Genomic DNA, 25209 nt, shown 5'->3' with positions numbered 1-25209 from the left:
TGCAGCCAAGCAGGGTGCCTGCCCACAGGACACAGCTGCTCAGGAGCATGGCGGCTTCTCACCACACCAGAACCACCTAGAAAAGAGAAAACCTTCTTTTTCTTTTAAGTGTTTAAAGTAAAAGCACTTTTACAAGGAGAACACTTTCCTGTCTGCTTGTCCCTGCCTCAGGACAAGCTGGGCTAGTTGAGCTTGTCATGCATGGACAGAGTGTCCCTCCATAAGGGACTGTGGCAATGAGTTCTGCTCCATACCAGATCAGTATCTGAGCACCAGATCAGTATCTGGGCCGACTGTCCAAGCTAGCCTATACAAAACTATGGCCCATCCTCAGAGGAATGTTTCGGCCCCAGGGCATCAAGCATCCCTCAAGGCAAATGAGAACCCTGAGCAGCAATCATAATAAAACCAGCACCCCTGGCCGCGTCTTGTCGCTGGTGCCTGTAGATGGCCTGCGCTGCACTTGGGTCATGCCACACCCAGCAGGAGTCCAAAGACTCGCCACCATGGCCGTCTACTCACATGCAACAGTCCATGCAGAGGGCGGCTGGTATGAGCATTCGGAGGCTGTGGGATAGAGGGAGGCAACAATGCTGAACGAGGACCAGGGTCAGTAAAGAAAGGCCAGCGAGCCACCAGAACAAACTGCGTAAGAAGACCAAGAGGTTCTGACAACCGAGCACCAAGTTTGAACCACTGAAGAATAAGGTTTATGCCGTAAGTACAAGGTTCCTCAGACACACACTGAGTTAGAGGAGAACTCCTGCTTTTAGATTAACTCATGTAAGTGCTTTTAGTACTTTTGCTATGTGTGAGGTTAGGTTAGCTGGAATTAATAAAGAGGTACATTGTATCTTAAGCAGTTTCAAGCAGACAGTATTGACTGGGATTTTAGCTAAGACACAAAACAGGTTTTGGCTCAGAAGGAAGCAAGTCACACAAGCAGTGCTCATTAATGAGGTCCGAAAGGGAAATTCCCAAAGCCTCCGAAGCCCCAGCTGCCCAACTTGCTCTACATCATCTAACTATGAACAGTAAGGTAGGCACAGACCAAGCAGTTGGTAATACAGCTTGGCACGCAGACACCGGACGAGAGAGACTGCAGCAAGGGTTTCACGTGATCGTGTGTAATGTTCGTCCACACCTTAGTCTTCGACTTGGGACTGCTTCCGTTCTGCCCCTCCTCAGAAGCTTCATCACCCCGGCCAGAGTTCAGCCATCTTGTCTTCTCTCGCTGCTGCTTCTGAAAACTGTGTCTGAGAGGCGAACAAGTGCCCGAGTCGCCGTCACTAGTAAAGGAGTGGCCTGTGACACTGGCAGGGACTTCCACATCGCTGTACTTTTTAGATCTCTCTCTCAGAGCAGGGTATCGATAAGGGTAGCCAGTTCTGTAGCCCTAGGGCCCAAGCAGAGGAAAAAGCAGTCAATACTCCAGATCTCAAAACAAGGTTTCACTTTGGGTATCTGGTACCCAAAGCTGTCCTTTGGCTTTCACAAGCACACACACACACACACACAGAATCTCAAGAACTCCGATGTTAGAGCACAGTATTTGACTTCAGTCTTCAGCTGGAGTTTATGATCCTCTGCTATGCTTTGGAGATGTGCCCCACCTAATCCACACTTCTGCTGGGTCAGCTTGTTTGCTAACTCCTCACAGATAGCTGGAGACTTCCTCATCTCAAATACCCAATACTTAGCACCCAACAGTTGGGGCAAAGAGATTGTACAGGAGACCCTAGGTGGATCTTCCAAATGTGCTCCTAGGCCTTGGCATTCACTAGAGGTAACAGGCATAGATCACACAAAAACAATGGTGCCTATTCTGTGGGTCTCCCTCCACATTGCTAGCTCTGAAAAAGCAAGCTACCATGGATACTGCAGCTATTAAGAAACAGAAATATTCTCTGGAAGTGGATCGTCCCTCAGCTGAGCTTCCTGATGAAGCCAGGCCTAGCCAATACTCTGGTTGCAGCCTTCAGAGTTCACTGGTGCCTGGATTGCTGACCAGGAAGTTGCCAAACGCGAGCACCATTCTCACCAGATTATCGAGCATCCTCATAAGAGCTTCAAATTCCTGCTCCCCAATCTGCCACGTGGGAGGTGATCCAGTGCCCTCCTCTGCTGGAGTCCCTGGAGAACGGGACTTGGCTTTGTACTTCCCAGGATCCAGCAGAACTAAGTTGTCTGGTCCTCCAGCACTTGCCAGAGTGCGAACCTTTTCAAAAACAAGCAAACATTATGGCTTGATCCCATATGGAGAGCAAGAGACTCCGAAGACCGCGAAGAGATAACTGTAACACACACACAGCTCCGCACAGAAAGCAATCAACGTATAGGACAGACCGATTACAAGGCCATTTTCAGAGATTTTCCTTACAGTGACAAAATATGGACACTCATAAGAAAATGGGAACTTTTCCTCATGACCTGACAGATGTCCGTAATGAGTGGTGGGGGCAGTGGGAGCTGGAGGCAGAGTAGAGCAGTGTGAGGAACACTGAAGCTGAGAAGCAAAAAACCTCTACATTTCTGCTCCAGCTTTTTCAAAAGGATCGTGAGGGAAGGTCAAAAGCAGTTACATATATATTTACATATATATACACACACACATACATACATACATATATATATACACAATATATATGTATATATGTGTGTGGCATACATAAAGATATAGCACATACCAATACTCCGTAAGTGATATATGCATGCATATGGATGAAAAATTAGAAATAAAAATCCCAGCAATCTTTTGTAAGTTCCAAACCATGAGCACATCATGGCTAAGGGATTGCTCAACCCTTCATTCTTGCAAGTCAAGTATCAGAAAATCCACATGAACCCCAGAAACATCCAAATAAACTATAAGCTAAATGGAATGGCCTACCTGGATCTCACATGCAACCACAAGGTTATGGATGTAATAGAAGGCCTCCTCCACGCTCTCTCCAACTGACACAAGCCCATGATTCCGGAGGATGAGAACCTTAGAGAAAGTGAGGGAGATCTGTGACAAGACACCAAGACTGATCATTCTGGGCTCTACAACTGAAATACCATGAGATGCTACTGACCTTGCTTTTAGGGCCCAGATTTTTCTGGATCAAAATTTTTTCCTCTTCATCAACCAAAATGCCATGATAGTCATGATAAGCAACATCTCCAAGGGAAAGTGCCTCGGGGGAAATAGGTAAGAGCCCACATTTCATTGCAGAGACCTAGACACCAAATGGTCACCATGACAAAGCAAAGTCACAGTTAAACAGCAACTCATAACACACAAATGCTTTCCTCAGAGAAATAAAATGACAGTGACATATGTTTAATTTCATTGTCTTGTTGGAAATAAATAAACCCATCAACTTAAATATAAACTTTACTTCTAGGGCCCCTGACAGTAGCTGGGAGAACTTGGGAGAAAATCCATGCCTGGAATTTTCCAGCGATCACAAATGCTATGCTAGTCAGTTCTTATTAACACAGTGAGTCACGGGTTCATGAAAGGAGCACAGAGCAGCCTCTCTGAGGAGGTGTGTCTCAAAGGGAAAAGTTCAAGGGCTACAGGGTTTTTTTCACATTTTAATTTAGGCTGTAGATAAGAGAAAAAACATCTGAAAATTAGATAAAAATTTCTAACAAATTGACAATTATATAATTGTAATTCCTCTTATACTTATTTAAATAAATAAAGTAGTGGTTTTTTTTGTTTTTGTTTTGTTTTGTTTTCCAAGACCAGGTCTTACTGTGTAGCCCTGACTGTCCTGGAGCTCACCTATGTAGACCAGGCTGGCCTCGAACTCACAGAGATCTATCTGCCTGTGCCATTGACGTGTACCACTATGACAACATAGTAAAGGGTTTGGGTTTTTTGTTTGTTTTGTTTTTTATTTGTTTGTTTTCAAGACAGGATTTCTTTGTGTAGTTTTGGCTGTCCTGCAACTAACTCTTGTAGACTAGGCTGGCCTTGAACTCACAGAAAGTTTTAAAGTAAAGTTGAGTCTCAAATAAAAAATAAGTAGCCAGGCATGGTAGGGACTGTCACTCTAGCTACTCACAGACAGAGGTAGAATGATCTCAACTTTAAAAGCAGTCTGGGCTACAGGGGTAAAACTCTGACTCAAAATATAAAGTAAAAATGAAATTAAGGAATAGCTCAGTGTAGAGCACATGCCTAGCATTCATAAGGCCTCGGTGTCAATCCTCAGTACTATAAACAAACAAAAAAACAAACAAAAATTTACCCAGCCTTTATACTTCCTAAAATTCCCCAAAAATTTGTCCAAAACTATGTTAATTTTTAACATTTATTTAAGCCAAACATGGTGGTGCAAGCCTTTAATCCTAACACCCTGGAGGCAGAGGCAGGTGAATCTCTGTGAGTTCAAGACCATCCTGGTTTACAGAGAAAGTTCCAAGATAGCCAGAGCTACACAGCGAGACCTTGTCTCGAAAAACAGAGTAAGAACAAATAAAAATACAGGAAACATTTGTTCCGCTGCAATGGAGTAGACCTATAATCCTGACACTGAGCAGCTAAGGCTCATGTTCAAGGCCAACTTAGACTACATAAGGAGACCCTATCTTAGCAGGCTGAGGCAAAAGAATTGCTACAAGTTGCCATACAGTTCCAGGTCAGCCAGGGCTACATAGCAAGAATCTTATCTTTTAGGAAGGAAGGGGGAAGGGGGACGGGGGGGGGGGGGGGGGGGGGACACGACACGGACACGGGACGACGGGGGGGGGGGGGGGGGGGGGGGGGACAGGACGGAGGGATGAAGGGAGGAGGGAGGGAGGGAGGGAGAGACGGAGGGAGGGAGGGGCAAAGGGAGGGAGGGAAGTCAAACTAGAGGCTGAATGTTATATGTAGGCTTATTTCTATCCCCAGCAACACATACACACAGAAAGAAATGAGATTTTTAAAAGAGAAAAGTCAAACACTGAAAGTTTTTTATTCCTGTGTGTGACTGTCTGTGACGTACAGGAAAGTGCAGGTGTGGGTAAATACCTGTGCAAGCACATACGAGGGAAAAACAGCAGGTATCCTGCTCCATCACTCTCCACCTGATTCCCTTTGAGATAGTGTCTCTCACTAAACCTACAGCTGGGCTGGTAGCCATCAAGGCCCAGTGATCTTCCTTTCCCTGCCCCTCACAGTGATAAGGTTACAGGCATGCACATAACCACACACAGGTTGTTTGTTTGGCTGGTTGGTTTTTGGGGTTTTTTTTTTTTTGGTTTTTTGAGACAGGGTTTCTCTGTGTAGCTTTGCGCCTTTCCTGGAACTCGCTTTGTAGACCAGGCTGGCCTTAAACTCAGAAAGATCTGCCTGCCTTAGCCTCTTGAGTGCTGGGATTAAAGGCGTGCGCCACCACCACCTGGCACCACACACAGTTTTTTTGTTTTATGTGGATGCTAGGTATTTGAACTAAGGTCCTTTGTTCAAGAAGTAAACATTCTTATCTGCTGACCATCTCCCCAGCTCCAAGCATTTTATATATGTGTGTGTGTGTGTGTGTGTGTGTGTGTGTGTGTGTGTATAAAAATATGTAAGAATTTAGAATTATTTAATTGCTATAACAAGCAAGAGCAAGTCAAAGCTTTAAAATCTTCGAAGAAAGCTAGACACAGTGTCGTGTGCCTGCAGTCCCAGCATGCGGGAGGCAGAGGCAAGGGGATCTCTGTGAATTTGAAGCCAGCCTGGTCTACAGAGTGAGTTCCGGGACATCCAGAGATACATTGTGAGACCTTGTTTTGAAAACAAAACAATACAACAACAACAACTAAATAAATAAGTAAGTAAATAAGTAAAAAACTCAAGCCTGCGAAGCCACAGGGTAGCACACTCACCGCTGCCCCTGCCGGCGTGTGTATGTGCACAATACACTTAGCATCTGGTCGTGCAGCATAAATTGCAGAATGTAATGTGAAGCCAGCCTGATTTACTCCCAGATTAGTACTTCCACGATCTACTATATCTCCTTGTAGATTGACCTTAACCTGTAAATAACGAGGCAAACCTTTAAATTTCAAGATGACTTCAAGGTACCTTTACTAGAAAACACTGAAAGCCAAGTTCAAAGTGTCTATAACTTCTTTTAAAGGTTCCTCTCTAAACTAACCACAGTTTTGTTTATTCAATTAGGCTCTGCAACAAAACGTGAGAGCACTTAAAAGATTCAATACAATCTTTATAAACACAATGCCAAAGAGAAGGGCATTCTCACCAAGCTGGATGCAGTCACTTCACTGTAGAGAAGTCCAAAAGGGACGATGAGGAAGTGTTCCTGCTCGGAGTTCACTCTGGTCTATGGGAAAATGTCTGAGTTAGCACAGAAGTCCAACTAAGATTAACTGTGTCACTTACAGGACACAAAGTCACAGGTGAATGATTAGGGAGGAACTAAAGCATACAGTCTATCACAAAGCTAAGATGTGCTGAACACTTACTGTACTGTACAGCAACTGAACTTATCAAATACATACTGGTCACGCCAATGAAAACTGACTTTATAGGGAAAGAGCCAAACAACCCAGCTCAACACCCCCTCTGACATGTCAATTAGTCATTGTAAAGTTATTCTGTAGCTATCAGTCTCATGGCAAAATGTGTCAATCCTCAGAAGTAGAATGAAAAACAAAACCCTTTTTAAAGTTTTTCAAGGGGCTAGAAAAATGGCTTAACAATTAAGAGCACTTGCTGCTCTTGCAGAGGACCCAGGTCTGGTTCTCAGAACGCATATCAGACAGTTCACAACAACCTATAACCCCAGTTCCAGGAGATCCAACCCCACTTCTGGACTCTGTGGGTACTTGTTGTGGAATATTTGTTTAACTAGGTAAAGATATGTCACATTTGTTTATGCTGCATGTGTTTAACAATGTAAGGATGTATTACATTTGTTTGAGCTGCATGTGTTTAATTATGTGAAGATGTGTTGCATTGTTTCACCTTGCCTGCCCAAGGCACCTGATTGGTCTAATAAAAAGCTGAATGGCCAATAGCTAGGCAGGAGAGGGATAGGCGGGGCTGGTGGGCAGAGAGAATAAGTAGGCTCCACCTTATCTAGGGGAAACCTAGGCTCAAGAGAGAAGGAGGGAGAAAGAGAGGGACACGCCCAGGGCTAGAAGCCAGGCAGCCGCCAGACAGACAGGAGAAGCAGCGAAAGTAAGATACACAGAAGGAAAGAAAAGTCAAAAGCCCTGAGGCAAAACGTAGATGAAGAGAAACAGGTTAAGTTATAAGAGCTAGTGGGACAAGCATAAGACAAGGCCGGGCATTCATAACTAATAAGAAGTCTCTGTGTCATGACTTGAGAGCTAGTTGGTGACCCAAAAGAAAAAGCCTGCTATAGATACGAGCACATATGTGCCTGCACACAGACAAGCAGGCACACACATACACAGAAAATAAATAATGAGTAAAAGTTCCAATTAGATTTTGATAACACGCAATCCTGTAGGACCATGGAGAGATGAGAGCACAACTGAACACACTCTTTTCTCGGGGTTTGATGTGGTTTTGAAAGTCTCTGTACCAAAAGAGCATCACCCTCTAGTTTTTCTGCATCATCCTCAGTGAGTCTCTCTACGACAATGCATTCAGCACCACTGGCACTGTCTATCCAGCATATACCAGACAGTGGAAATACAGCAATGAAAAAGGACTCTTCCCACAATAAAAGAAATCTCATTTTCATAAGCAATGATGTTTGGATAGACTTCAGTGCCTCTCCAACAAGGCAGCCATGGTGAAGCATGCCTGTGATCCCAGCACTTGGGAAGGAAGCTAAATTAGAATGATCTTGAGTTCTCAAGAGCCCCTAGGTAAGACTTTGTCTCAAAAAAAAAAAAGTTCTTACAGACTAAACAGAAGCATGTTATATACTTGCTACTAGTTAACAAACTGTAAAACTAGCTAAGCTTAGGTACAGTATTTATAGAGGGAGGGGAAACAAGGGGAGGGGAGAAGAATTTCCTGGTTACTAATGAGTTGGACAATTTTTCATATGATAAAATATTAACTTTTTTTACAAAGTTATTTTCTTGTATTTTATTCATTTTATGCTGATTTTTCCTTTTTTTTTTTTTTTTTTCTTTTTTCCTGAGGCCAGCCTGGTCTATACAGCAAGTTCCAAGTTAGCCAGAGCTATATAGTAAGACCCTTTCTCAAAAGATAACAACAATATACAATTCCAATTGTAAGCTTAACAGATGTACATGTTTTAACAGAAAACACTTAAAATATGAAATTCTTAGCCTAGAGCAAAAGGGATTACACACAATCCAGACATCAGATGAAAGAAGACCATTTCAAAGCAGGCTTCTTCAGCAGTGGTCTCTGTGTCTGTCTTTACCCTCGTCTACCATCCCTCCTCTGTAAACGAGGATGGACAGCCTCAGACCCTCAGCCATTCCTAAAAACCAAACACAGCCCGGCACTCAGAAGGGAGAGGTGGGCTGTATGGCTACAGAGATCAATACTGTATCCCCACACCCAGTGCACTGGCCCGAGGGTAAATTCCGGACTAGAGCGGACACAATCATCTGTGATGATCTACCATTGCTAAGACTTAACACAGGACAGAAAGGCCACGCACCAGCAAAGGATCACCAAGAAAGGACCTCAGCCCCAAACCCCAGCTGGGCCACCCTGGTTTGTCCTTCCCCCATCTCCAAGGCTTCTCTAAATCTGACACAATGTTAAAGATCTAAGTCAGACTATCCTGTCCAAGCCTACAACACCTGTCAGCACTTTAAAATCCCCTTAGCAGAAAATCCCTGATCCTCTTTCAGAGAAAGGACAGAATGACCTCTTAGCACTTATTTTTGCACTGATATTGTTAATATTTCTTCCCTGTTAAGAATAATACCTACATAATAATACCTAGATGATGTCTAATGGCAAAACAAATGGATGTCATAAATCTTAACAACAAAAACACTCTAAAATTTAAAAAGCCAAGCCAGGGGTGGGGGTGCTTTCTTCTTCAAAGACTCTGGTTCTAGTTCATAAAATAGAAAAAATATCTTTGTTAACTTGGGTTTTTTTTAACACTGTATTAATAACCAAGCAGGTCACTTAAAGACAGAACAGTAAACATTTAACTGGCATTCTAATTCTGTCAATGCCAAACCAATTACAGGGGAGAGGGGAAAGCCTACAATCTGAGTCAAAATCACTAAAATAGCATTCATAACAGGGTGAGTTCTACACAGCATCTTAAAAACACACAAATAATGAAGCTACTGTTAAAAGCAGGGACCACATTTCCTATTCCTATTACAGCTGTAACATCTGCATGGAACCAATTAGCATTAAATCTCCATCTAAGCTTTCTGTCCAGTATAATCAGCCAGAAAGGCCAACAACTTCCCAGCATGCCAAGATGTGCACTGGCACAAGAATGAAGCTAACTGGACTTACTGTTCAGCTATCAACAGTTTCTAGTGAATTCTTTTTCACAATTTTCCTAAAGTAATTTTAGGTCAGCCCAGGCTGGTCAGCATTTAATGTTTTAGGGCACACCTACACTGTGCCAAGCACTGCTCCTGGTCCCAGGCCAGAGACACAACAGCAGCCCTGCTTACAGAGCTGACACTCCTGTGGACAACTAGGCCATAAGAATGTGCACAGATTGCTAACAGTCACTGCTACATGGGAATAGAGCAGGACAACACTGTACACCACACCAGAGTACAGCAGACAGTAACAGGCTGGCATTTGGAAAAGTTCATTTGAACAGCAACGTAGCAAACAGACAGGAAGGAGGCAACTCAGCATCTGCAGTACAGACCAATGCCTTCCAAGAGACAGGGGCACAGCACACTGCTAACCAGGGAGGCCCCAAACCTCAGCTTCAGGAGGGTTCGCATTCCTCTGAGCCCAGAAAGGAGCTAAGCTAAGCACTAGTCGTGAGTTCACAGTGGAAAACCTCCACAGATGTATGTGGAGAAAGGACTCAAGCACTGGCTACCTCAAGACAAACACAAGTTTGGCAGGATTGTGAGGTTTTCTTTAGACATCTGCAACACCTACATAAGGCATACTTGTTATAATAAGCAAGCATTATGATAATAATTTTAAAAATTCAATATTGCAAGTTGGGGATCTGCCTAGGTCATATACTGAGTAAAGGCCACCCTCAAAAACTAGTAAATGTTGAGGGTGGGGGAGACGGCTCAGTGGTTCAGAGTGCTCTCTGCTCTTCCAGGGGATCCAAGTTCAGCACAAGCATGCACACACAAACACACACACACACTAAAATACACTTTTAAAAATAGTAAAGTTTAGGGGTTGTGGATTTAGCTCAGTGGTAGAGCACTTGCCTAGCAAGCGCAAGGCCCTGGGTTCGGTCCTCAGCTCCAAATAAAAAAAATAAAAAATGAAAAAAAAAGTAAAGTTTTAGTCAGGCGGTGGTGGCGCACGCCTTTAACCCCAGCCCTTAGGAGCAGAGGCAGGTGGATCTCTGAGTTCCAGGCCAGCCTGGTCTACAGAGTGAGTTCCAGGACAGCCAGCGCTGTTACACAGAAAAATCCTGTCTAGAAAAACAAAACAAAAACAACAACAACAAAAGTAAAGTTTTTAAAAATCCAGTGAAAGAAACTAAACGGAAAAAAAAAAATACAAAACAAGAAATTGAGACAAGCTGGAAAAACTATCACAGAATAAGGAAAGAGAAAGCAAGCTGCAGTCCCTTAGGAGTCTAGAAGGAAGGAGGCAACGGGATGCCCCGCCAGGCAGAAATGTGGCCAGACACAGCAAGAGTTCCCTTATTTCTGTAACACGATGAGGGCAACTGCTCAAAGAACTCAAAGCAGGGCAGGAGGTTGTTGTTCTCTGGGTTTATGTATTTGTTTATTGAGACAGGATCACATGGAGTTCAAACTAGCCTTGAAATACAGTCAAGGACAATCTTGAATTTCCTTTTTTTACATGTATTTATTTATTGGAGGGGAAGGTGAGCACATGCCACAGCTCCTGTGTGAAAGCTAGAGAACAACATGAAAGGGTCTGTCCCTTTCTTTCTTTCCACCGTGTGGGTCCAGGGATTGTCCCAGGCGGCATAAAACTAGCAAAGAGCCTGACTGAAATGATGGACCATGAAAACAAGCTCAATAAAACAGAAAGGATGGGCTGCCCGGCTAGACAACAGAAGGAACCTTTACAAGGGCAGGACTCACGCTGTTCCCTGATACAACCTGAGCTGAACAACAGTTAGTACAGAGAGCAGACAGACAGTAACATTTGTTACAAAACTAAACTGAGGAATAGAGAGGCCCCGATAGTGCTGCAAAGTGGCACAAAAGTGGAGTAGCTGAAAAAAACATGCACAATGCAGAGAAGCTTTGACCAGAGTCAGGAATAAAATACCATTACTGTTAGATTTGTAAGTCATAAATTTTAGGAACTGCTTATAATTTAACAAACACTCATTTATTAGGTTAGCATGCAAGAAAGACGTTTTAAAGAACTACTCTCATAACTTTTAACCCACACTTGCCAACTCTTGTGTTCTGTAGTAAGGAATCCAAAGAGAGGGTGTTCTAAGAGTTACTAACGCTGTGTGAGAACAGACGGTGCTAGACGGTTAATGAGCCACTCATCACCCAGTTACTACTGTGGGACGAGCCGCTCGTCACCCAGGGGCTACTGTGGGATGAGCTACACCGCCCAGTTACTGTCTGGAGTACTCACTGTGATATGATTGTAGATAAGCTGAGACCACCCGAAGAGATCTGCTAGTCTGTAAAATGCTGCCAGTTTACACCGCAGTAACTTCTCCCCTTTGTCATATGCAATAGAATCAGATCCTCTAAGGTCATTCACAGGAGTGACCATACCAAGACCTAAAATACAGAAAAACTAGAGTCAAACTTTCTTTTAAAACTTTTTATTGGTATTTTTATTTTTTGCATTTGTCAAATGTAAGCCAATTACAATAGTGCTACTTATTGTCCACATTAGACTATAAAATTTCAAAACCTTCAATGACAGAAAGACGATGTTCTCTCTAGCATTAATATACAGTTCAGAAATAGATAAGAAAAAGGTAGCCAAATTTGTGAAATGCAGTAAAGAATAGATTAAAAGAAAATTTACAGCCTCTGGTAGGGGTAGGGGGGCTGTCGGGTGCTGCATGTCAGGAAAAGCCTAAAGACTAGACTAAAAAAAACCGAAGCCATATTTCAAAGACTTGTCTTACAGGTATTTCATCAGTTTCTAAGACATGAGTCCGAAAGAGCCAGCAGTTTGGTTCATGAAAGATCTCTGAATCATGTTCAGTTATGTCAGTGAGTAGACCAGGACCCTGTCATGAGATAGCAAGTAGGTCAGGACCGAGTCATGAAACAGGTAGAAAGAAAAACTCAGTAACGATATTTCCCCTAGCAACAAATGAGATATGGTGATCAGGGGACAGTGAAGTAGACCAGATGGGTGACATCTGTCAAAAGATATCATGGCACACAATATCACTGTTTTGATTAGGCCTCAGAAATGTGGTACATCAGTATGTAAAAAGGGGGCTCGAATATTTGTGGGAGGGAAAGTGGATTATGGTGAATACATGGCTAAAAACAATATGAGGCAGCAACAACAACAATCACAGCTTTTAACATTATACTTCTGAGTGACCAGACAAAAGGCAGAGAATGGATGATTCTTCTTTGATCACTGTTTGGTACAATCTCCTTTTCAAGTCATGCAAAACCTATAGTTTAAAGATAAAGATTTAAAAATTTATATAATGCATGGCGGTGGTGGTGCATGCCTTTGATCACAACCCTTGGGAAGCAGAGGCAAGAGGATCTTTGAGTTTGAGGCCAGCCTGGTCTACAGAGCAAGTTCCGGGACAGTCAGGACTACAGAGAGAAACCCTGTCTCAAAAAAAAGAAGAAAAAAATTACAAAATTAAAAATAAAATAAACTGGAGCTGGAGAGATGGCTCAGCAGTTAAGAGCACTGGTTGCGAGTTCAAAGTCAGCCTGGTCTACACAGTGAGTCCCAGGCCAGCCAGAGCTGAGAGCCTGGGGGGTGGGGGAGAGGGAGACAACATCATTATATATCCTATAGGCATGAAAATGATAATAAAGGAATGATACAAACTATGACATCAAAATTCCTTAGCTTAGATGAAAGACACAACCTATTAAATCTTACTGCAGAAGAAACCGGCATTGAAAACACCTGTATCTCTATTAAACTGAATTTGCAGTTGCAAACTTTTCCACAAAGAAAACTCGAGGCCCAGAGGATACTGTGAGTTCTATCAAATATTCAAGGAAAAATTAATACCACGTGTAGACGAATTTCTAAACAGTCTTATTAAATAAGAAACACGGACTGGAGAGATGGCTCAGCGGTTAAGAGCACTGACTGCTCTTCCAGAGGTCCTAAGTTCAATTCCCAGCAACCACATGGTGACTCACAACCACCTATAATGAAATCTGGTGCTATCTTCTGGCCTGCAAGGACACATGCAGACAGAACACTGTATACATAATAAATAAATCTTTAGCCGGGCGGTGGTGGCGCATGCCTTTAATCCCAGCACTCGGGAGGCAGAGGCAGGCGGATCTCTGTGAGTTCAAGGCCAGCCTGGGCTACCAAGTGAGTTCCAGGAAAGGCGCAAAGCTACACAGAGAAACCCTGTCTCGAAAACCAAAACCAAAAACAAAAACAAAAACAAAAAAAAAAGAAAAAAGAAACACAGAGCCAAATACAGAGGTAATAGCCAAAGAGATCAGAGCAATAGCCACAACTAGCCTTAGCTTACCACCAGCAGTAGCGTCCACAGAGAGACCTTCTTCCTGTCTCAACTGAGCTTTCATTGCCTTCCTGTTCTGCCTTCTCGTTGGCTCTAAGCCCAGTCACATGACTCCCTTGTCACTGCCTGTCTATACAGACCTCCAAGTCTCTATGGTTGGTACTGGGATTAAAGGCTTGTGTCACCACGTTTGGCTGTGTCCTTGACCACACAGAGACTCTGCTTGCCATGTGATCCGATTAAGGGCATAGGCTATCACCGCCTGACTTTTGTTAATGGCTTGCTGACCTCTGATCTCCAGGCAAACTTTATTTATTAACATACAAATAAAATAACACATTACAGCACAAATAAAGTATCACCACAACCACCTCTTCTAGAACACCTTCCAATTCGTTGTAAATAGCATTACCTGGCAAAGCACACAAAGGCATTATGAGAAAAACAACACATCAATGTCAGTTATGAACACAGATTAAAAGTACTCTAGTAAGCAGAGTATAACAATGCATGTCTTTAATCCTCAGTGCTAGGGAGGCAGAGGCAGGAGGACCTCTGTGAGTTGGAGGCCAGCCTGGTCTGCAGAGTGAGTTCCAGGACAGCCAGGGCTATACAAAGAACACTATCTTGAAAAACAAACAAAAAAGACTTTCTGGGGACAGGAGAGATGGTTCAGTGGTTAAGAGCACTGGCAGTTCTTCCAGAGGACCTGGGTTCAATTCCCAGCACCCACGTGGCAGGTCACAACTGTTGCATACTCATGTGGCTCACTTGAGAAAGCTTCAGGATTTTATCTGGAAAGTTACAGATCACACACAAAGCCAGGAACTACTTACTCATGTTCAGGGCAGCCATTCCTCCTTGTGGAGCTGCTGGGTAGACATTTGGTACATTCGCTGTCATAAAGTCTGCAATCTGCTGCAATGCCAACAGGCCTGTGGGGTTCTTCCCCTTCTTGAACTGTTCTTGTATCATAGATTCCAGCTCTTCACAGAAGGCCTACAATGCATATTAAAATAATCAAACACTTTTTGGGGGCCCAGAGTACATGTGTAACTATCAGATAAATGTTTATTTTCATCCAGTGCTAGGACAGCACACAGTGGTACTCACATTTCACTTCTGAGAATATGACCTGGTATAGTCTTTTTTCTAAGTATTAACAAAATAAAAGCTTAAAACTTAGAACAGGATTCAATTCATGGAAATCTATTTTAACAAAATAATTGGAAATGTTACTTAAAGACTTATTTATAAGGTAATTAAGCTCAGCATCACAGATTTTAAAAAGTAGCCGCATTTCAGAAATTAAAGAACTGACTCGACACACAGGGAATTTTACAGATGCACTCAATGGGAAAATCTTAAAAATTAAATGGCATAAAATTGCTCTTCATATATTTTTTGAGTAAAAAGGTAATACAGTCGGGCCGGGCGGTGGTGGCGCACGCCTTTAATCCCAGCACTCAGGAGGCAGAGCCAGGCGGATCTCTGTGAGTTTGAGGCCAGCCTGGGCTACCAAGTGAGATCCAGGACAGCCACCAAAACTACACAGAGAAACCCTGTAAGGAGCGGGGGAGATTAAAAGTATATCAAATGATAATTACAATTCTCAGTAACAAGATTATTGATAATTTTCATACTCTACTTTGTACTTTCTAGTATTTTCTTCAAAATAGGGAAGTGTTTTGTTAAAGTAGAAAAAGAACTGGCATGGTAATCCTTGGAAGGAGAGGTAGAAGCAGGAGATCAGCCCAGGGTCATCCTACGCTATATAACAAGTTCAAATATAGCCTCAGCCCTCATGAGACCCTATCTCAAAACAATTTTCTTTAAGTAGAAAAAGAAAGCTGAGCATGGTAACATACCTGTAATCCCAGAATCTGTGAGGCTGAAGCTGGAAGACTACAAGTTCAAGGCCATCCTGAGCTACAAAGTTGACTCTGTCAACTAAAGCATCAAAAGAAACCCTGTATTTATATCTTTTATTAAATAATCCTAAATTAGGCAAAAACATGCAATAGCTTGGTAAGGATTTTAACATGAAGTTAAATAGGGCAGATTTCTCTATCTTGTTGTGGTTTTGTTTTGTTGGAACAAAGTCTAGCAGCTACTCAGCCATAGCTGGCCTAAAGCTCTCTACGTAGACCAGGCCTTGAACTTACAGCGATGTTCCTGCCTTGGTTTTCTGACGACTGAGATTATATGTGTATGCTACCACACCTAGCTCAGATATTTTTAACTTCCCTCAGACTGTTATAACTTATCAAAAAGCTTATAAAGAAATAAATCTTTTTTCAAATAATTTTGAATGTTATCTCGGATGAAAACATGAATTTACTGGATGATGAGCCATCTAATTGTAAGTACTTAGTGATTCCAAATTAAACTTATTTGTAGTTTTTCACTGCTTAATCTGAAAACTCATTGAAAGAAACAGCCAAAGGGCAGTGTAGTACATCTCTCTCACTCAGAGAAGCGCACAACAAACAAATGTATGGCTGCTAGTTGAATGGTATCAAGAAGTGTCGGCCAACATCTACCATCCCATGATAAATGAAGTCAGTGCTCACAGCTTACGTTAGTCAATGATAGAAGAAAAACCAAGAAGAAAGCAGTAAAATAAATCAGCAAAAACACAGCTACTGATCGGTCTTTGTTATCAATGCATAATGCATGGGAATACATACAAATACACATGCACAAAGACTCAGGAGGCAGAGCCAGGCGGATCTCTGTGAGTTCGAGGCCAGCCTGGTCTACAGAGCTGTTGCTCTCCACTGCACATCACAAGCTACTGATCACCAGGGGTTGCAAACTCACACCCAGCCTGGGCTACATAAGGAACTACTTTTAAAAAACAGAAAAAGGGGAAAAAAGCTGGGCATGGTGATACACTTATGTCTCAATGAACATTCCTGTCCTCATGAACTCTCAGTCTGAAAACTAAAACAATCCATTTCAATGCTTTCCAAATCTACATATACATCTATGGAAAATCCATTCAAACGTCAGACCCTGTGTTAGACACTGAAGACTGAGATAGGTAAGACAATGCACACCATCAAGGAACTCAAAGCCTTAGGAAGAAAAAAAGCAGGTTATGAGGGTCTTCTACATCATCAGCATTTCAGGCAATGTTTATATGCCATATGCTTGGTTGGCACAGAGCTGAACTTAGTGATGAGGGAGAGCCTGGAGATACCCACACGGTTAACTCGATTTACCTCTAGCCAGCAGTCACACAAGGATCTTATGTGCTACTGTGGTAACAAATCTACATTCTCTCAGCTAAGCCTTTCTCCTGTGATAACTCTATTCTCTAATTGACCTCTGCCTCTCACTTCTGCAGTCATACTCTAGACCTGCTCATTCCTAGTAACTGTACCCTATTCCATCTCAGAGACAAAAATGGACTCTCTAACTGGCCCTTTCTAGTATTCATTGTGATTCTAACACTCTCCGCCACGCCTCACCTTCTCTATATCCTTATGCCCTTCACCCTGCTTAGACCCACAGTAATCATTTCTCCAACTCTCTATCATTTCATGTGGCAAAACCCTAGAGCACTTAAATAGTACGTTTCTTCCCTTCTGGTAGTGTTTCACAAAGGTAAAAGAAGAAATGAAGACCAGACCACATCAACACCCTACCCTGTCTCACTGCAAGTTCATGACCTCTGACCTCAAGTTCCCCCTTCAGATTAACCTGATTAACTTGATTTTCCCTGCCCTTTTTTATTTGGTGAAAGCTAATAGCAAACATCATCCAAAGAGGTCAGGTGGGCAAGGTGTTATAATAATAAGTCTAGTGCCTGGTGGTGGTGGCACATGCTATTAATCCCAGCACTCAGGAGGCAGGGGCAGGAGGATCTCTGGGAGTCTGAGGCCAGCCTGATCTACAAAGCAAGTTCCAGGACAGCCAGGACTACACAGAGAAATACTGTCTCAAGAAAAGCTTCCTGAGCTTCCAGAAGGAATCCAGCCCTGTCAACACCTCAATTTAGGACTTCAGAAGTGAAAGATAATACATTTGTGTTATTTTAACTCACAAAAACAAAAAAGAAAGAAATTCAAGTTCCTATCTCAACCTACATAGCCTTCCAGAGTCTCTCTAACTGCTAGAATCCATCTTGGCGGCACCAACCACACTAACTTTTGTCTCTTCAAGTCCCCTCAAGCACATCCCTACTCCAAGAATTCACCTGAGCCCATCTCTCAAGCTGGAATGCTTCTCTTCTAGATACATACCTACCTACATGCCCAGCTCCTCCATGCTACAGAGTCCTGTTAGCCAAACCTCCTCAGAGAGGCTCTTCTGACCAGCCACACTCAGTTTCAGACTTGACTGTTTTTATTCTTCATCACCATCAACTGGAATGTCAAGTCTGTGCCCTGATCTAAGTGACTGCATGTGTCCTTTGTATGTCAAAATTCATCAAGTTCTGCACAGATCTGAGTACTTGCTCATTACACCTTGATAACAGCAATACAATCAAACTCAATCTACTAGGTGCTCATAAGTCAAATCTGTATGTCCTCACAGCATATGAGACAATAAATATCATTTTTAAAAGGCCAATGGCACCTCCTAAAAATTAAAGGGACAAAGCAAAACCAGACCAAAAGGAAGAAAGGGGGGAGGAGAATGTACAGCATAGGTAAGAATAGCATCACCATGAGAAAGCTGTGAGGACAAGGCTGCTTTAACTGCATAACATCTAGAAGACACTCAGGTAGGAATGACTGTGGCTCACAATGCCGACATTAACAAAGCAGGTGCTACTAGTCTAGGTAGGACCAAGAACAAGTGAAGGCCACACTGAGCATCAAAAAACTTAGATTTGGGAATATCTGCACAGGCTTTATCAGTTGATCATGCCTAATTCAAGCAACTGAAATGCTCTCAAATCCAAATGTTTTAACCACTATCTTGATGCTTAAAATATCTGTCTTGGGCCGGGCAGTGGTGGCGCACGCCTTTAATCCCAGCACTCGGGAGGCAGAGCCAGGCGGATCTCTGTGAGTTCGAGGCCAGCCTGGACTACCAAGTGAGTTCCAGGAAAGGCGCAAAGCTACACAGAGAAACCCTGTCTCGAAAAACCAAAAAAAAAAAAAAAAAAAAAAAAAACTGTCTTGGATTTTTGGAAGAGGGATGCTTGACCTGTACTTTGTAGAAAACAGTGGGTTTTACATTGTCCCTCTATTTATAAAAACACTTTGGACAAACAGTCAAGACAGTTCAAAGTAGAAATAAACATCGATCCTTTATAATTCTAAAATGTTGTCATTATGTCTGGTAGCATGAACCAAGCAGAATTCTTTCAACACATATCTGTAAGCATGAAGCATCAATGTGCTGTGTGGTGAGGAACTGACTAATCCATTCACACAACAGGCCTGAGAGCACAGGAATCAGAAGGAAACAAACTTTATCCTTACAGGACTTTGTAGAATCATGGACACCCGCTTCTTCTGCTCCATCATATTGAAGTCCTGACGAAGGTCTGGTGCCATGTTCCTCTCCCGCAAATATTCTGGATTGTTCTCATCGACTCTGTCAAAGTACCTCTCTTTGTGAGGGGCTGTGGTTGGGGGTGGTGAGGTCACCACTGCGGCCCGGGTATCACCATTCATGGTACAATTTTTCTAGGGTCCTACAGAATGAAAATAAAAGACATTTTTGTGTTCAGATCAATGCTCACTAAGATTTCATGATGTGTACATCAACCTCAGAAATACATTCTTCTATGTGGGGACATGCTGGCTCCTTTATAGTTCAGAAGCACATGACTGGTCAACCATTCCCCGCCCTCCACTAATCAATGCTGTATTTTGTTCTGACCATTGTTTATTAGAGCATAGAAAACAATCTAACAAAGCTATTATGTATGTCCTCTGACAAATCCAAAAGGAATTAGAAATTTGAACTTGACCATAATTAACACTTAGACTGATCCCACACTGACAGGCAGATTTTGGAAGTGTTAAACTCATTTTTTTTTTTTTCCAAGACAAGGTTTCTCTGTGTAACACCTCTAGCTGTCCTGGAACTCAAAGAGATCCACCTGCCTCTGCCTCCCAAGTGTTGAGATTAAAGGCATGCACCACCACTCAACCCAAACTTTTTTTTTTTTTACTTTTTTCGTGTGTTTTTGTTTGTTTGTTTGTTTGTTTGTTTCGAGACAGGGTTTCTCTGTGTAGTTTTGTATCGCACTCTTGAAGACCAGGCTGGCCTCAAATTCACAGAGATCCACTTGCTTCTGGAGTGCTGGAATCAAAGCTCAAAGCTGTGCATCACCACACCCACACCAGCACACTTCCTGATTTTTCCTTAAGATTTACTTATGTACTTCATGTATATTGGTATTTTGTCTATTTGTACATTTGCACACTAGCAGAAGGCATTGGATCCCATGGGACTACAGTTATAGATGGTTGTGAACTACCATATGGATGCTAGGAATTGAACTCAGGACCTTTGGAAGAGCAGCCAGTGCTCTTAATCACTGAGCCATCCCCTCAGCACCACACTCATTTTTAAAGATTAGAAAAGGCAGCTGGCTATGGTAGCTCACACCTATGATCCCAGCACTTTTTTTTATTTTATTTCATTTCATTTATTTATTTATTTGTTTATTGTTTATTGTTTATTTATTTATTTATTGGTTTTTCAAGACAAGGTTTTTTTTGTGTAGCTCTGGCTGTCCTAGAATTTGCTCTGTAGGCCAGGTTGGCCTGGAACTCACAGAGATCCACTTGCTTCTGCTTCCCAAATGCTGGGTTTAAAGGCACTACCATGGCCTGGCTAATCCCAGCACTTAAGATATATAAGCAGGGGGATCAGGAATTCAAAGTCATCATAGGCTATCTCCTGAGTTCCAGTCCAGTCTAGACTACATGAGGCCCTGTCTCAAAAGAAACAAAAGGTACGGAAATTGATTCAGCTGAAAAATATGAGGACTGAAATTCAAACCAAGGCCCAGAACTGTTGTTCTTCAACTCTCTGATCTACACCATAGATGATAAAGATGACGAGTGCAGCAGTGGTGAGATCCGTGAAACACAGGTAACAAAGCCCTAAAGAGACAGGAGGGTGAGGCTGGAGAGACAGCCCATCAGTTAAGGGAACTTGTGGCGCTTCCAGAGTACCAAGATTTGCTCCCAGCACCCACACTGTGCAGCTAAAAACCACTGTTACTCCAGTGCCAAGTGATCCAACACCTTCTGATCTCCTCAGGCACCCAAACAGACACTCACACTGGTAAATAAATTTTAAGAGAGAGAGATAGGAAGGGCATAGATGAAAAGACAGGCCTTGAACTGCACCAAACCTGCTATGATCCGGTGCTGACCTTTGGTATTACTATCATGTGAGTGTGCTTGTACATAGTCACACAATTTTTAGAAGTCTGTTGTCCCTTTCTATCAAAGGTTCTAGATCACCAGTATTTCAGAACTTCAGTATTTCATGGCAGTCACCTTTACCTGCTGAGCCATTTTGTGGACCCCATCTTTCTGTTTTTAGAGACTAGGTCTCACTTATAATTCTGGTGACCTCTAACTCACAGCAATCCTGCTGCCTCTGCCTCTGAAGTGCTGAGATTACAGGCGTGATTTGAGATTACAGTTTGCTTTGGTTGTTGCTGTTCTGTTCTGTTGTTTTAGATGTATTTGATGTGTATGATTGTTTTGCCTACATGTATGTATACATACCATGTACATGCCTTTCTGACCAGTGGAGGTCAGAAAAGGAAGTCAAAACCTCTGGAATTTGTTTACAGATGGTTGTAAGCCAGCAAATGGGTGCTGAGAACCAAACCCAGGTCCTCTTCAAGAGCAGCAAGTGTTCTTAAGCATTCACTCATCTCTCCAAAACCTGTTGTTGTTTACCAGACAAGTCTATATAGCCTTGACTACTAGCCTAAAATACATGTATCCAAAATAAATTTGAACTCCTAATGTTCTTGCCACTACCTCCCCAAGAGCTATAGATTGTAGGTCGGTGCCACCAGGCCCAGTTTAGGTTTGTAGGGTACAAGGGGTTTGAACCTAGGGCTTCATGCATGTTGGGCAAACACTCAACCAACTATGCCACATCCCTAGCCCTTTGATAGCCTTTTGTATGTTTTTGAGACAGTGGGTCTCTGTGTAACCTTGACTGTCCTGGAACTCGCTCTATAGACCAAGCTGGCCTCAAACTCAGAGAGATCTGCCTGCCTCTGCCTCCCGAGTGCTGGGATTAAGGGTGTGTGTAGCCACCGCTCAAGTGTAATTTTGAAGTCAAACAATAAATAAATGTCTGAAACAAAAATATTAAAAATATGTTCCATGGCTCTTTTTCTGAACATGAGAATCTCTTATCCTTCTGGTAGATGGTTTCAGGGCTTAAAAGAAATCCCTGAGTCCCCTAGGCTTCATTAGCACTATATTAGACCATCCTGCCCTCCTCCTCCTCCTCCTCCTAAGAAATCATGGGGAAGTCCATGACACAAAAACATGGAAGGGTGTTGCTAAAAGGGATGCTGCCAATCAATGAAAGGGAATCCCTACTATCTACTGGAATAAGCAAGTCCAAATTGGTACTCTTCCCCTAAATAAAACGATTAGCTACAATCTCACAGGGTTTCCATTCCATGTCTAGCCATGCAGTTCTCCATTTCCAAAAAAAGAGAAACACTCACCTTATACGGGAGATTTTTAAACACCTCAGACTGATTGAATATGCACTGCTAGGAACCTAAGTTCAATAAAGACTTTTTATTAATCTGATTGTTTAATTTCTATCCCATGTCTCTTACTGATGAAAAGTGCTCAAAAGATCCTTTAAAATCAACACTGCCAACCATGTACCACACACTGATTATGACTTATTTTTACATGTATCAACTATTCTTCCCTGCACAAGGTAGATAAGCAAACAGGTCTAAACTCAGGTGGTCTGGCTCCAGAGTTCCCTTTCCTCCCAACAATGCACACTGCTCACCATCCTATTTTAAGAAAACTCAAGTAAGAACAGGATTCCAAAGACACAAATTAAAAATAAAAGCAATACATCCCAGGAACTGATTATTTGTGCAGACCCTCTTGCTCCCTTATGACAACGAATTAACAGCCTCCCAGCCTGAATTTTCCACATTTTATTTTTTAAATACAATACATTGTTCTGTTGCTTTAATTACTGCATCAACCAATTCTGCAATGTGTTACTGGAGAGATTCCAGTTACTTGCTTCCAACTGAACAGGCAGCTAAGTAGAGAAATGAGAAGTTGACATTGAGAACAGGTATGGAAGCCAGCACTCCTCAGCCCCTCACTATCCTGCCTTCTGGTAGCTGACACAGGACTCTCAGCCCACAGGTTGGGATGACGCTAAAGGCTCACACATACTAAGGTAAAGGTACCTCCCCCACCCTTACAAATGAGAGTAAACTAAACTAGAAACAGGATAGGGGCAAGACAGAGACACAATCCTCATCCTTAAAACCCTCCAAACTCCAAACCCAATTTTCCTTAAGCCCAGCAAAGAATAAAGGTAGAAACGCAAGGGATCCTGAAGAGGGACCTGTGCACAAATTGTACAGGTCCAGCAGCAGACAACTGCATGTCATGAACCCTGCATGGCTGCATCACCACAGTTAGTTCCAGCATCCCTGTAAGGTCTCTCTATTTGCAGATGGAAAAAAACAGCCTGGGGAGGGTTTGTTTTTAATGTGTATAAATGTTTGCCTGCATGTACGTCTGTGCACCATGTATGTGCCTTGTGTCTTTGGATCCCATGGAGCTGGGAATCAAACCCAGGTCCTCTGGAAGAACGTTCAGTGCTCGTAACTGCTGGATGGTCTTTCCAGCCCCATCACACACTGTTTTAAGTGCCAGAGGCCTCAAAAAAAAAAAATCAGTGAATTCAGAACCTGACTCAAGACCACTGATTCCAATGCTGTACTGAACTGAACTGAACTCTACTGTACTGAAGCCCAGGCAGTCAGATTCAAATTCAGGAAGTACCAGTATAGACAACAAGGCTGTTGTCTGGGTCAGCATCATCTCCTCACTACTTGGCATATAACAGACCTCAGAAAACAGCTATTCAATGAGGGTTAAAGAGGTACAAAAATTATTCTACATCATTTATTTTCACCAAATTTACTTCCATTTAAAAAAAAAATGCCTGGTGGTAGTGGTGCCAGCAGCAACCCACACCTTTAATCCCAGCACTCAGGAGGCAGAGGCAGGCAGATCTCTGAGTTTGAGGTCAGCCTGGTCTATAGAGCAAGTTTCAGGATGGTCAGGGCTACACGAGAAACCCTGTCTCAAAAAGCCAAAAAACAAAAGAAAACATAGAAACATAGAAAGATATAGGTAGAAAGAAAGAAAGAAAGAAAGAAAGAAAGAAAGAAAGAAAGAAAGATAGATAGATGATAGATAGATAGATAGATAGATAGATAGATAGATAGATAGATAGACAGACAACTGGACGGACGGTCGGACGGACGATATAGATAGATATAGATTATATCTGGGTAGGTGCAGTGGTGCATTTCTTTAATTCTAGCACTTGGGAGACAGATGCAGGCAGATCATTGTGAGTTCAAGGCCATCCTGACCTAAACACAGTGTTCCAGGACAGTCAGGAATACACAGAGGAACTCTATCTTAAAAAAAAAAAAAAAAAAAAAAAAAAAAAATCACCAAGCAATGGTGACACATGCCTTTAATCCCAGCACTCAGGAGACAGAGCCAGGTGGATTTCTGTGAGTTTGAGGCCAGCCTGGTCTACAGAGCAAGATCCAGGACAGGCATCAAAACAACACAGAGAAACCCTGTCTTGAAAAACAAAAACAAAAACAAAACAAAATCCACTTAAGTTGATACTCATTATCTTCACACGGCCCATGAGCACATATAATCCAAATGTTCTAAAGCAAATGCTTTCAAGAAATTCCATGCACACAGGTGACGTGAGGATCAAGAATTCAAGACCAACCTGAAGTACATAATAAAAAGAAAAACAAAATGCAGAGGAAGAGAGGGAGGAAGAGTAAGGATGAGGAGAGAGGAGGGAAGGAACAAAGTAATTCTACAAAGCAGGCAGTAATGACATTCTAAAGGAAGTGGTTTTGGACATAGTGTTTAATGAGTTTATTCACCACAGTCACCGTACCAGGTCTCATATTCTGAGTCAAACACCATGACAGCTTCCAAGTAGGAAAAAGCTGAATCACCAAGCATTGTGGTGTGTACCTGTAAATTTCAGCACTCAGGAAGTCTAAGCAAGATGACTGTAAACTCAAGGCCAGACTGGAATACACAGCAAGATACTGTCTAACTCATTCTCCACCCCCTCAAAAAAGAAAAGATGAAGACAGAAGTCCACGGGGCAGACCATAATGAACACATAATTCTTGTTCTTGCAGGACCTGAGTTCATTTCCCAGCACC

At 42.5% G+C, this 25209-nt stretch overlaps 1 protein-coding gene and 1 pseudogene across 8 annotated transcripts in view; one reads left to right on the top strand and one right to left on the bottom strand.

The window, feature by feature from the left end:
* Add1 (adducin 1) overlaps positions 1-25209 on the bottom strand; it is a 56436-nt gene that overhangs the window by 13674 nt on the left and 17553 nt on the right. For 4 of the 8 annotated variants that reach the window (XM_059275719.1, XM_059275721.1, XM_059275724.1 and 1 more), the window contains exons 2-10: positions 19211-19425; positions 14606-14768; positions 11699-11850; positions 6228-6308; positions 5851-6000; positions 3078-3221; positions 2891-2989; positions 2042-2218; positions 1052-1396 (exon numbers count right to left, since the gene is read on the bottom strand). In XM_059275719.1, coding sequence (XP_059131702.1) covers positions 1052-1396; positions 2042-2218; positions 2891-2989; positions 3078-3221; positions 5851-6000; positions 6228-6308; positions 11699-11850; positions 14606-14768; positions 19211-19405 — 1506 coding nt within the window. In that variant the 5' untranslated portion in view covers positions 19406-19425. The remainder of the gene's footprint in view (positions 1-1051; positions 1397-2041; positions 2219-2890; positions 2990-3077; positions 3222-5850; positions 6001-6227; positions 6309-11698; positions 11851-14605; positions 14769-19210; positions 19426-25209) is intronic. The other 4 variants (XM_059275722.1, XM_059275723.1, XM_059275726.1 and 1 more) reach the window with 1 other exon arrangement.
* LOC131920801 (single-stranded DNA-binding protein, mitochondrial-like) lies at positions 12006-12673 on the top strand (annotated as a pseudogene).

Source organism: Peromyscus eremicus, chromosome 10 (genome assembly GCF_949786415.1).
Source record: "Peromyscus eremicus chromosome 10, PerEre_H2_v1, whole genome shotgun sequence".
Classification (NCBI taxonomy): Eukaryota; Metazoa; Chordata; class Mammalia; order Rodentia; family Cricetidae; genus Peromyscus; species Peromyscus eremicus.
The sequence above is the reverse complement of the archived record's forward strand: the minus strand, read 5'-3'. Positions and strand labels throughout refer to the sequence as shown.